Source organism: Mauremys mutica, chromosome 15, assembly GCF_020497125.1.
Source record: "Mauremys mutica isolate MM-2020 ecotype Southern chromosome 15, ASM2049712v1, whole genome shotgun sequence".
Lineage (NCBI taxonomy): Eukaryota > Metazoa > Chordata > Testudines > Geoemydidae > Mauremys > Mauremys mutica.
Window position 1 is genome coordinate 27658428 of NC_059086.1, and position 13644 is coordinate 27672071.

Sequence of the window (13644 nt, forward strand, 5' to 3'; positions counted from 1 at the left end):
AGGCCTGACCCTGAACTAGCGGCCCAGCAGGGCGGGGTGTATCACCAGGGCCGGTGCAACCATTTAGGTGACCTAGGCGATCACCTAGGGCACTAGGATTTGGGGGGCGCCATTTTCTTTGGCAGCAACCGCGGCGGCTGTCGGCATTTAGGTGGAGGGAGCTGGGGCAGGGAAGCACGGGGAGGGACGCCTGCAGCAAGTAAGGGGGGGGGGGGCGACATGCAGGAGAATTCCCCGCCTCAGCTCACCGCTGCCCCACCTCCTCCCCAAGTACGCCGTGGCTACTTCACTTCTGCCGCCTCCCAGGCTTGTGGCACCTAAGCTGATTGGCGCCAGAAGCCTGGGAGGCAGGAGAAGTGAAGCAGCCACAGCGTGCTCAGGGAGGAGACAGGGCAGGGGTGAGCTGCTTCACTTCTCACGCCTCCCAGGCTTACGGTACCTAAGCTGATTGGCGCCGCAAGCCTGGGAGGTGGGAGAAGTGAAGCAGCGACGGCGTGCTTGGGATGTTCGTGCGTGGAGCAGGGGTGAGCAGGGGTGGGAGAGTGCCTCAGGGCGGAGAGGAGGAGTTGCCACAGGGGGGGCACCTCACGGTGGGGGCTCACCTAGGGCGCAAAACATCCTTGCACCGGCCCTGTGTATCACACGCTGTTATATGAGATTGTAGAACCCGCTCTCACAATGTTATTTTTGTCCTCGCGTGGTAACCTGCCTTATTCTCTCTCTCTCCTGTTAGTCTGTTCTCTGAGGTTTCCAGGACAGTTTACTTTCATAGTCGTACATTTAAAGGGACCAATGGGACCATCTAGTCAGAGCGTCTGCACAGCCCAGGCCAGAGAGCCTCCCGCAGGGATACCTGCATTGAGCTGCTAAATTCTGGCTGAGTTAGAGCCTGTCTGGTAGAAAGAGACGTCCCCTCTCAGTTTAACGACTCCAAGCCGGCTCCCATTTCTAAACACTACAGAGATACTGGCTCACCTGGGACTTAGATCAAAAAATGGAGACAGGGTACATGCAGACTGCAAAAAATCCTGCGGCAGTGAGTCTCAGAACCTGGGTCAGCTGACTTGGGTTCATAGGGCTTATGCTACAGCGCTAAAAATAGCATTTCTGCTTGGGCTGGAACTTGAGCTCTGAAACCCAGCAAGGGGGGTGAGCTTCAGAGTCCGAGTTCACTGCACACCCCCTCTGAGAGCAGTGCGCCCTGAAGGGGCACAGTTAGAACAAGCCTCCTGCAGGGGTCTGTCTGGGCAGCATTCGCTGCAAGGAGCCACAGAGAGAGGCAGGGATCACAGAGCCATGGAGGCCCCAGGTCTGCCCCCGCAGAGTCCTTTAGGCCCGACACACTATAGGGATCCCTCCCAAGAGACCGGTTACAGGCTGGGGCCTAGCCCAGCCCTTTCGATCTCCCTGGTAACGTCCCCACAGTGTTGCCCAGGCTGGGGCAGTAGAGGGAGGTTTCGGGAGAGATGAGAGGATGGGAATGAGCAGTGGATCGAAGGCAAGGGTGTAACATCACTCAGTGCAGACCTGCAATGGGCCTCCCATGGGATGGGAGGAAGAACAGGAACCCATCAGTATATAAACTCACTGCTCCCCCCGTCTCCGCAGGTAACCATCACCTGCCCTGGGTCCTGGCCAGATCATACCTCTGCCAGGCCAATGTGTTGGTTGCAGTGTTTGAATGCTCAGAAACTCGTCTCTTTCATCAACAGACTTTGGTCCAATAAAAGATATGGCCTCGCCCTGGTTAATGTGTGACAGGTGCCCTGGTGCTTTCACTTTCTCCCGCTCAGAGTTCACACACGGCTCCGGGATCCATTTCCCCCTCTGCCCCAACACATCAGTTCAGTTCCTTGGGCATTTCGTGTGGGGCTGGCACCCCTGGCTCACTCCATGGCATCTCCTGGGTCATGCTGAATCCTTAAGGTAGGTCCCTCCCCATTATTACCCCTGATCCTTCGCTCTTGGGGTACTTACACTCCTGCCCCCTGGAGCATGTCCCCCCTGCCATGGGCTGTTCCCACCTCCCAGTGCTGGGCAAACCCCGACGGTGGGTGTGATTCACTGCTTTACCCGTTATCCCCTCACTGCAGGGTATGGCCATCTGGGGTTCCTTGGGGTTTTTCCCTGGAGTGTGTGATGGGTGCATGGGTGATTTGGTTCCTATTCAAAAAAGCCACACAGCCCTGCTCTGCCGATGCCTCTCAGAGGAGGGGCTGCCAGGCCAGAAGTGGTGGGGGGCTGTCATTTCGCTCAGAGATCTAAATGGAAGGTGCTTCCCTGGTTGTTATTATTATGTGTATTACAGTAGCACCTAGAGGCCTCAGCTGAGATCGGTGTCCCCATTGTGCTGGGTGCTGCACAGATCACAAGTGAGGTCAGAGCCCCAATGTGCAAGGCATTGCACAGACCCTAACTGAGATCTGGGCCCTCCTGTGCCAGGCTCTGCACAGACCCTGACTGAAATCAGGGCCCCATTGTGCCAGGTGCTGCACGTACAGACTGTGAGAGACCGTCCCTACCCCAGTGAGCTCTCAGTCTGGCAATCAGGTGTAGCTGAGCCTAGCTGGCCTCAGACGCTTCAAGTCTTGTCTCCATGGGACATTACGTTGTGTTAGAACATGTGTTAACCCAGCACAGGACACTGAACGCACAGACCTGGGTGTTGCTTTCTATTATGGGTCTGGAGCTCACAGACTGTTCATCTGCACTAAGACTGGGGGTCTCCAACTGTGCTGGCTGGTGGGTAACATCTTCAAAATCACTCAAGTGATTTAAGAGCTTAGGGCTGGAGGCACCCAGGCTCCCCACACAATGTCTGGTCAGAGTGAAGCACTTAACAAAGGGCTCCTCGGAAGCCAGCTCACTGAGCAGGCGACTACCTAAGCTAACCAGTGAAATGTAGAGGAAAGGGGCAGGGCTCAGGGCACAGATTCACACAGGGATTTAGGTACCTCACTCCCATTGATCTGGACCTTAGGTGCCTGATTGATGGGCTGAAGGGAGGCACCTCCCTCTCACTGGCATTCTCAGCTGTAAACCCTCACCTGAAATTAGGCAATGAAACCAGGTCAGCCCTGCCTTGCACAGAGCCAGAGAAACTCCCCTCACCTGCATTACAGTCAGTAGCCCAGGGGTCGGGGCACTCAGCTGGGATGTGAGAGGCCCAGAGTCAAATCCCTGCTCCAATAACTATTTAATTATATATCCAGAGTGGATCAGTTCCAGCAGGAGAGACTCATCCCACAGCCCATTACTAAGGGACTCACCTGGAAGGGGAAAAACCTGGGTTCAAGTCCCTGCCTCAAATCAGGCAGGGGATTCTTGGGCATTCTGGCCACATGCCCCCAGTCTCTGTCGCTCTCACCCACCCCCAGATGTCTTGAGTGCAGGATCTGAACCCATAGGCACTCTCAGAGCAGTTAGGAGTTAAAGGGCCCATTGTGGATCTGACCCTTAAGTCGTACTGAAAGTCAATGGGACTTAGGTACTTTTTCAGTAATTTATCTTGTGTTATTAGTTTGAACAAGAGCCCTGTAAATAAGCTGGTCAAGAATGTTTCACTTTCAAAAGATAAGAATATTTTCACCAAAATGCATTTGATTCAAAATTCTTCAATGAAATATTCACAACAAAAATGTTCATTTCAATGTGAGTCTAAGGGAATCAAAATGAAAAATGTTTGGCTTCTAAGGAGGAAAAAACTAAGAACTGAACTTCAAAATATAATTAATTTTGATTTCATTTGATTTTAATTGAATTTCCAAACTACTTTAAACCATTTTGGTATGATTTTGTGTCATTTTGTCAGAATATTGGAAGATTTCAGGAAAACTTTTGAATGAAAAGAAAATGTTTCTCAAAAAAAAAAAATCCCCATAACCACCAGCCTCCCAGAATCCCCAGCGTCTGCCATGCCCCAGCTTTGTGGCTCTCAGAGCCCCACTTGCTATTGTGCTGAGTGATAACAGCGCCTGGAGTGGTTTGCTGCTTGTCACTAGCAAAGCACTGTGAGAGACAGCCCAGGCTGGAGCTTAAAGGGGCACATGGATACCCAAGTTCCAGGTTGTCCCCCAGGGATGCCATCACAGGTCACCTCTTTCCCCCAGAAGATTTGGGACATCAAATGATTTTCCACTAGTCTCAACTGCTTCCTTCAGCAGCGGGGTGTTGGTTATAGAGATATGTTTGTGCAAGTTTATAATTTAGAGAGGTTTCAGAGTAGCAGCCGTGTTAGTCTGTATCCGCAAAAAGAACAGGAGTACTTATGGCACCTTGTTAGTCTCTAAGGTGCCACAAATACTCCTGCTCTTTTTATAATTTAGAGAGGCTCCCTAATAAGGGACAGTATTATGAATATAGGAATTTTGAGCTATACCCTGGAAGCAGGCAGGGAGAACACAGGTTAGCTGTGCACAGGAGTTCACCACAGATGCTCTCTAGTTCATGTTATTAAAAGTTTTATTCCTTTCTCATTCACTGGTTTGTTGTTTCAGGGCCGCCCAGAGGATTCCGGGGGCCCGGGGTCTTCGGCAGCGGGGGGCCCTTCCGTTCCGGGACCCGCCGCCGAAGTGCCCCGAAGACCCGCGGCAGCCCCCCCCCCCGCTGCCGCCGCCGAATTACCACCGAAGATGGAGCGGGACCCGCCGCGAAGTGCAGCCCGGTCTTCGGTGGTAATTTGGTGGAGGGAGGCCCCCGCCGCGGGTCTTCGGGGCACTTCGCCGGCGGGTCCCGGAAGGGAAGGGCCCCCGCCGCCGAATTACCGCCGAAGACCAGGCTGCACTTCGCGGCGGGTCCCGCTCCATCTTCGGCGGTAATTCGCCAGCGGGGGGTCCTTCCACCCCGGAGCAGAAGGACCCCCCCGCCGGCGAAGACTGGCAGTAGAAGAAGCTCCTGCGCCCGGCCCCGCGAGAGTTTTCCGGGCCCCCCAGAGCGAGTGAGGGACCCCGCTCCAGGGGCCCCGAAAAACTCTGGTGGGGGCCCCTGTGGGGCTCGGGGCCTGGGGCAAATTGCCCCTCTTGCCCCCCCTCTGGGCGGCCCTTTGTTGTTTAATGAACCCCAAGATCATTACAGTGGTGTCAGAAGTGTTGAATGAGAAGGAGACTCAAATCATTTTGAGATTAACTTCTGTGTTTGAAACTGAAAGCAGAGGAAAGCAGAGCAGGAAACAGAGAACAAACAAAAACTTTTGTGTGTATTATGAACACAATAATAGCTTGACTAGTTTAAGAAGGGAAGAAAGCCAAATATGGATGTGTTGCGAGCTCCATCTAGTCTGCCATCTTCATGCAATGTTGCACAGAATTTGAAGAAATTCCATCAGAGATTTGAATTGCATTTAGCAGCTATGAGGACAAGGGAGAAAAAAAACCCTGAAATAGATGTTTTTGCATGTTTTTGGGAAGGAAGCAATGGACATTTATAACAACTTTAAGTTTGAAGAAGGTGAAACATGAAGCTAAGTAAAATTCTGACTAAATTTGAGGAACATTGCATACCAAAAAAGGAATGAGACCTTTAAGGAGACAAACATTTATAACATGCATGCCAAAAAACTTATGACACCATGGAACAACATCTCATAGGATTAAAGAGACTCAGTAAAACCTATGACTTTGGAGAGTTGACAAAATCTCTGGTCAGAGATAGTTAGTCTTTATACCACAAATGATTCTATGTGTTAAAAAAGAGAGAGTCTGCTCCATGAAGGAGATTTGACTTTAGAAAAAAATCTCTCCAGATCTGCAGGGCAGCAGAAACTGCAAACACGAGCTAAAGAGCTGGATTCACCAGAAAGGGTTTCCACGTACTAAGTACAAAAGAATATCGACAGAAAGGGTCAAATCAAAAAGTGGAACCACTCGCTATGAAAACCTCTGATAGCGGGGACACGGAATACAGACATTTATGTGGAAGGTGTGGATCACAGCATGGCCCCAAAAAGTGTTTTGCTTTGGGAAAACTCTGACAAATGTGTGAAAATAATCATTTTGCAAAATGCTTGCAATCCCAAATGCAGAAAAGTCAGGTGTCCTCAGCTGAAGACAACCTGGTGGAGGAGTTTTACATGGACATTCTGGGATCAAGCAAACCCAATGAGAGTGATTGGATACTGCCTATAAAAATGAATGAAAAAATTATTCTATTCAGGCTAGAGGAGGGATCTCAGGTTACTATTCTGTTTGAACAAGATTATGAGAGACCAAAAGTGGGACCAACAAAAAGAATAACTTTTTTTTTGGAGGAAATATACCAGTAAAGCAGAGGAGCATTGCTAGCATCAGCTATAAACATGCTGTGTACAGGTTCCTATTCACTGTGGTGCCAAAGGAGGTGACACCAATTTTATGCCTGTCTACCTGTGAAAAACTCAATCTGGTAAAATGGGTGCTGGATACGAGGCAATCATTTGGGAATATTATGATCTGTTTCAAGGGTTGGGTTGCTTGCAGGGTGACCATACAATTGAGATAAAGAAACATGTCCCTCCACATGTCCATCCATGCAGAAAGGTGCCATTTGCACTCCATCAAAAATCAAGGCTGAGCTCACAAGAATGGAAAAACAAAAAACTGAGGAGCCAACAGAATGGGTGAACTCCTAGTTATTGTGGAGAAAAATAATGACCAGCTATGCCAGGGGCTGGCAACCTTTCAAAGAAGAAGAGCCATTTTTCTGTCTGTCTTTGACCAAAATATTTCGGGAGCCACATCACACGCAAAGCTACTTGTAGAGTTAGAATTTATCTGCTACTAATAATTGAACATAAAGTTATTACTACTCACCAATACTTTAAATGAGACTTCTGCCATTTGAATTTGAATATAAACAGGAGCGGGGTCTGGGTTGGGGCAGGAGATTGGCGTACAGGAGGATGTGAGGGGTCTGGGAGGGAGTTTGGGTGCATGAGGAGGCTCTGACCAGGGGCAGAGGGTTGGGGTGTGGGTGTGAGGTGCAGGCTCTGGCTGGGAGGCCCTTACCACAGGCGGCTCCCAGACGGTGGCACAGCAAGACTCAGGCAAGCTGCCTGCCTGCCCTGGTCCCATGCCACTCCCAGAAGTGGCTGGCTGCAAGCATGTCTCTGCGTGTCCCTGGTGCGGGTGAGGTGGCTCTGTGCGCTGCTCCTGCCTCCAGCAGTGTCCTCACAGCTCTTATTGGCCAGGAACTGGCCAATGGGAGCTGCAGGTGCAGTGCCTGCAGGCAGCGCACAGAGACCCACTGCTCCTCTCCCCCAAGGGACGTGCAGAGACATAGCAGCAGCAGCCGCTTCCGCGAGTGTCATGGGGCCAGAGCCCTGCTGCGCTACCAGCTGGGAGCTGCCTGTAGTAAGCACCTCTGTGATGTTATTGATATAATCTGGGACCATATAGAACATGGTTGCAACCAAGGTCCTGTAGTGGCACCAAATCTTATGTAAAGGGGGTCATATAAGATGTCTAAGACCAGGGTTGCTGGTTATGCTGTCTGTATGTATGTATCATTTTGTAGTTGAAGTTATGAGTATTGGCTCTATACTGTCTGTACTTCAAATTTGTGCTGTGCTTCTGGGTGGCATCCCAGACAAGTAGGTGTTAGCTCTGCCTAGCCTGCTTGATGGTCCATTAAGGACCATCAGCTATACAAATGACCCATTGAGAGAAGGCAGAGACACCTTGTAACTCAGCAAAGTATGCAGGAACTTGTCCATGTAACTCCAGACACCATTTTGCCGTAATTTTCCACAGTAAGAACAAAGAAGTGTTCTTACACCTGGAAAAGACTATAAAACGCTGATGCCTCATCTCCATGTTGTCTTCAATCTTGCTTCTTATCCCTGGAGGGAATTTGCTACAAACTGAAGCTCTGAACAAAGAACTGAATGACACATCTCAGCAGGGGATGTACACCAGAGACTTGATTCGAACCTGCAGTTTCTCCATTACTGCTACAAGCCTGAACCAAGACCTTTGCCATTACTATATGTAATTGATTCCATTTAACCAATTCTAGCTCTCATCTATATCTTCTTCCTTTTATGATTAAACCTTTAGATTTTAGATTTTAAAGGATTGGCAACAGCGTGATTTGTGGGTAAGATCTCCTTTGTATATTGACCTGGGTCTGGGGCTTGATTCTTTGGGATCCTTTATTGGGGTGGTGGTTTTCATAAATATTCATCCCCAGGACAAGTGACACTGGTTGTGATACTGGGAAACTGGAGTGTCTAAGGGAATTTCTTGTGTGACTTGTGGTTAGCCAGTGGGGTGAGACCAAAGTCCTCTTTGTCTGGCTGATTTGGTTTGCCTTAGAGGTGGAAAAAACCCAGCCTTGGGCTGTAACTGCCCTGTTTGAAGCGATTTGTCCTGTATTGGCACTCTCAGTTGGGTCTCGCCAGAACCGCATCACCACAGCCTCCTGGCCAGAGCATGCACCTCGCACCTCCTTAAAAAATGGCTGCCCACAAGGGGGTAGCCAAAGAGCCACATGCGGCACTGGAGCCACAGCTTGCTGACCCCTGAGCTATGCATATGCTTAGATGCAAGAGACCTCAACAAGGCTATAAAAAGAACATTTCAGACTGCCAACCAGAGAAGAGATTATGGCTCAATTTGTGAATGCACCATATTTCAGTATATTGGATGCATCCCCAGGATTTTGTCAGCTGCAATTATTGAAGAAACCTCAAAACTCATTTAATACCCCATTTGGAAAATACAGATTTGTACATTTACCCTTTGGCATAGCTTCAGAACCAGAAGTGTACCACAGAGCCATACATATAATCTATGAGCATATTAATGGTGTCGACACATCAGTGGATGATATCACCATCTGGGGTAAACTTTGGGAAGGCTTGGATGCAACTAGCGCTGCAAACTTGACACTAAATAGGGAGAAATGTGTTTTAGGGGTTGCAGAATTGACTTTTCTTGGATATATTCTTTTGAAGGAAGGTGTAAGACCTGATGAGAGGAAGGTTTTGGCCATTGAAATGATGCCACGTCACCAGTCAAAGAAAGATGTCCAAGGGTTCCTGGAAATGGTTAATTATCTTGGAAAATTCACACCTGATCTACCTACAAAAGCAGCGGCTTTCAGGCAACTGCTAGAGAATAAAAGTGAATGGCGCTGGGATGCAGAATAGGAGGTATCATGGGATAGTTTGAAACAACAACTGATACAAGAGCCAGTATGCACCAGGCAGGCCTATTCAAACTTCGGCAGATTTTTCACAGTCTGGGTTGGGTGCAGTGATTCTATAGAAACATGAGGATTTTTGGCAACCCATGGCTTCCAAATCACTGGCTGAGGCAGAAACCAGATTCACGCAGAGAGAGCTTTTAGGAATATTATTTGTCTGTGAGAGATTCAGTCAATATATTTATAGCCAGACTGTGGAACTTGAAACAGACCACATATCCCTGATATTGTTATTTAGCAAACCGCTAAATGACTGTACCTTAATGATGATAAAGCAGCAGCAGTATGGTTTGGTTGTGACCTACATGCCCAGTAAATTCATGTTCACTGCAGATGCACTTTCCAGAATGGTGACTCCCACTATGAAATCAGAGAAGACCTTAGAGATAGAGATGCAAACCTACGTAGATTTGACCGTAAAGTCAAATCCCACAGTAATTAACAGGAAACTGCAACAAATAAGAGAGGAATGGAGAAAGATGAATTGTTGTGGATCCTTAAATTGGTAATCAAAGTGTGGCCTGAAGAAATAAGCAGTTGCTGTTCAAAGTATAAGAGACTATTGGAACTTCAGACATGAACTGACTGTGATAGGGTAATTTTCAAGGGCGATGTGACAGGGTTGGATCTCAACACCGCAGCACCTCCCACTGGTTGCCTCCAGGAATTAGCTCAGTCCAGTGGAACACCCTCTCCCGGTGGTGTCCTGCCCGCTGTCTTGCCCTTGGTTGGCATCTGAGCCCACGTTGCTCTCCAGCTCGCAGGGTCCTCTTCAGGACCACTGCCCTCCAGCAGTGCCCCTTAGTCCATCCACACCAGGAGGGAGGTTGATCAGCAGTCTTTCTATACCCCAGCCACCATGTCCAACCTGATCCCCAAAGTCTAATCTCTCCTGTCACGGCTCTGGCATAGTCTGTGATGGCCGCTCCCCACAGCCGATGGCTGAATGTACTGCAAGGGGAGGGGAAGGAGGGGACCCAGGCCTGCCCTCTACTCTGGGTCCCTGCCCAGGGACCCTCTGGCAGCGGCCTCACTGTCCTCCTCCTCTCCCCTCAGCTGTCCACTTCCCTGGGCTGCTTTCCCTATGGCCCCTTGCATCCACTAAGCCCTTCCCTTCAGGGCCTGCACCCTGGCAGGCTATGGGCTAGAGCTCCCTTCTGCTCCCTGAGCCTGGCCAGCACTGTGCTGTCCACGGTGCTGGTCTCCCAGCTCTGGAGACTGATCTTCCCATGTCAAAGGCCTGGGACAGACAGCCTGGTCCTTTCCTGGGCAGCCTTTATATAGGGCCAAGCTGAGCCCGGATTGGTTGTCTCCAATCTTGGCTCTGATTGGCCCCCAGTAAGCCCTTTTCTTATTGGCTGCTGGTTTGCGCAGGCACACTGGCCTGCTGCAGAGCCTCCTCTAGCATGGGGGTGGGGCAGACGCCCCACCACAGGCAGCAAGGTTTTAATGCCAACGTGCGTCCGGAAAGAAATGCTATAGAAGATCCAGGTGGGTCACTGAGGAATTGAGAAGTGCAAACAACAAGAACGAGAGGTGGAAATTTGGTCGCGGATCAATAACATACTGGGTCAGACCAAAGGTCCATCTAGCCCTGTATCCTGTCTTCCAACAGTGGCCAATGCCAGGTGTAAACACAACATTACTAATGCAATAGGAAACTGCTTTTCATTATTAAAATACAATCCAAAAATTTGCACACTGCATAATATTAATAGTCGGCATGAAGGGAATCTTTTCCGGATATGGAATTCCAGATGAAATGATGATCAGCTGCAATTTTCCAGTGCATATTTTAGTCAATTTTCTTTAGACTGGGATTTTAATCACAAAACATCAAATCCAAATTACCCCCAATTGAATCAACTTGTGGATTGAAACAGATCTATAAAGACAGTAAAGAATCTTATGAAAAAGATATTTGATTGTGGGAGCGATTTTCATAAAGCTTTATTGGTTTACAAACTACAACTCTGGAGAATGGCTCTTCTCCAACTCAGCTATTAATGGAAAGAAGGATCAGATCTAATTTGCCAGTCACTGAAAACTTTCTGAAATCTCATGGCAATGAAATCATATGGAAGATTAAAGAAAATGAGAGGTGGAAGCAGAAATATTATTTTGAGAAAAGGTCCAGTAATCTCCTATCTCTTCACCCAGGTGATAGAGTGTGCCTGAAGAATCACATCTCTTATACTTGGGGACAAAGGGGTACCATTAAAGAGCAACTTCATCTAGGGTCTAATGTAGGTCAGACAGACCAAGCGGACACATTTCCGTGAAATCGAAGGATGTAAGAGTAATCCCAGAAAGTTCCAAAACACTGACAGTAGATGTGGACTCTTGACATTTCACAACTTTTTGTTTATCATTAATGGACAAAGGAATAATGGACAATCAACAAGGGAACAACTCAGACTGTAATGAAAGGCTGATAGTGAGAAGATCAGAGAAGGAGATTAAAGGTCCTGAAAGACTTGCTAACCTGCCTGGAGAAGGGGTAATTGAGGAAAGTGAGTGGTAAAGACTCACTCCAGCGTGATATGCTGGTAACTTAACTCTAGGTAGCTGACACCTTAGGGTTTATGGATATGAACTAGATGGGTGGAGAATGTAATGTATGTATTATTAGATAGTCGTTAGCTATATATACGTGTGTACGACAGCTAATAGGGAATTTTTTAGGAGGGAAGACGTAGAGATATATTTGTACAAGACTATAATTTAGAGCAACTCCCTCAAAAGGGTCAGTATTATAAACATAGTAATTTTGAGCCGTGTCTGGAAGCAGGATGCAGAACAGTGCACAACAGGTCACCACAGACACCCTCTAGTTTGTTTATAATCAAATTTTATTTCTTTCTCATTCACTGGTTTGTTGTTTAATGAACCCAAAATCATTACTGTGGAGCTTGGCAGGGGGGTTGGGTCCTCAGAGCTCTTCCCTCCTGTCACACCCACACAGTCCCTGCTGGGTGGGGTTGGCAGGGCCCGCAGAGCAGCAAGGCTGGCAGTAAACCTTCCACTGAGCTGCCTGGGTTACCTGAGAAGTGGCCCTGCTCTGCTGCAGGCTCATCCTGCACTGGAATTGGAGGGCACCTGCACCAATGGAGAGTCAGAGAACCGACAAGGGGAGGAAATAGGGGTGGATATACGGCACTGCCAGGGGGTGGAAATTCCTAGTGCCAGGCCTGGGAGAGGCGGCAGGGCAGCCTGGGTGGGGTGAAATCCTCTCCTGTCCCTGGGGAGCTGCTCTGTCTGGGAGCAGAGTGGATCAGATCTGACCGTGGATGGCACATGTTCCCTGCACTGCCGGCCCCTCACGCAGTCTGGGGCGGTGTTAACAATCCCTGCTCTCTCCTTACAGGTCCCTTTCCGGGGTGTCCCCATGGCGATGCAGTGGCGGCTCTGTGTGTGCAGCCTGGGGATCCTCCTCCTGGCACCGTGTTTTCTCTCTGGTAACAATGTTTGAATCCCAAGTATTGCCCTCCCTGTCCCCCATGTATGCTGCCCCTTGCAGGGCTGGGTCGGGGCATTTGAGGCCCAGGCCTGCCCCTCCGATCTCCTCAGTTCTGTAGAGTTAAAGAGCTGGGCCCAGGAGGCTATGGAGAGGGGATGATGTTGAGGTGACCAAGGTGTGTCCTAGCTCTGGGTGGCAGGATTGTGAGATCTTGCAGTTGCCTAGCTCCTGCTGCCCCTGAGAGAGGTTCTCAGAGCCCCCGACACTGTTCCTTCCTGTACCGCCATGGGACCCGAAGTCACCGTGCTGCTAGGCCTGTCCCACTGGGAATTGGATTCTCATGGCCTGCAAGGCTGAGATCTTCCCAGCTGCCTGAAAGATGGGGGTGTCAAGTTCTCATTGGGATGAATCGGAGCTGCAGCATCGATAGCCCGGAACCTTCCAACACCATGAGTCAGACCTCAGAAATGAGGAGATTGGCTAAAATATCATCAGATTAAAAACAAAACAAAACAAAACCCCTTTCGGGGTCTTGTTTCTCTTGTGTTGTGAGTTTTCGGTCACACTCAGGTCAGGTTTTCAAAATTTTCTCTGCAACCACTAGAGCTAGAAACTGACTTTTTTTTCAAATGAAAGCTGAGATTCTCTCAGAATCACGTCCTTCCAGGAGCTGGGGCTTTATGAAAATCACATGGTAGCCCAAATATTGGCAACATTTGTTATCTAAATCTCCTTGCTGGCTTTCAAAATCTCATTCTTATCATTCTCCCTGTAGCCACACAATGAGTGTCAGGTACTGCAGCTTGTCCACAGCTGCTCTACATGACCCATAGTGGGACAGACGAGCCTGGAGACCCTTCAGACCAGTGGTTCCCAAACATAGGACATGGTCCTATATACGCTGCCCTGAGCAGCATGGTAAGGGGGCCAGGCCAGGGCGGGGAGGAGGGGTCAGATAAGGTGTAGGGAGTGGTTGGAGGGGTGGTGGTGGATGGGGTTGGGGG

The 13644-nt window shown here is 49.2% G+C and overlaps 1 protein-coding gene across 1 annotated transcript in view; it reads left to right on the forward strand.

The window, feature by feature from the left end:
• The first annotated feature begins 12568 nt into the window (after positions 1-12568).
• Positions 12569-13644, forward strand: part of LOC123350635 (butyrophilin subfamily 3 member A1-like) — a 39953-nt gene continuing 38877 nt past the window's right edge. Inside the window, exon 1 of the mRNA XM_044989293.1 lies at positions 12569-12638. Within this exon, the coding sequence (XP_044845228.1) occupies positions 12569-12638 (70 nt within the window). The remainder of the gene's footprint in view (positions 12639-13644) is intronic.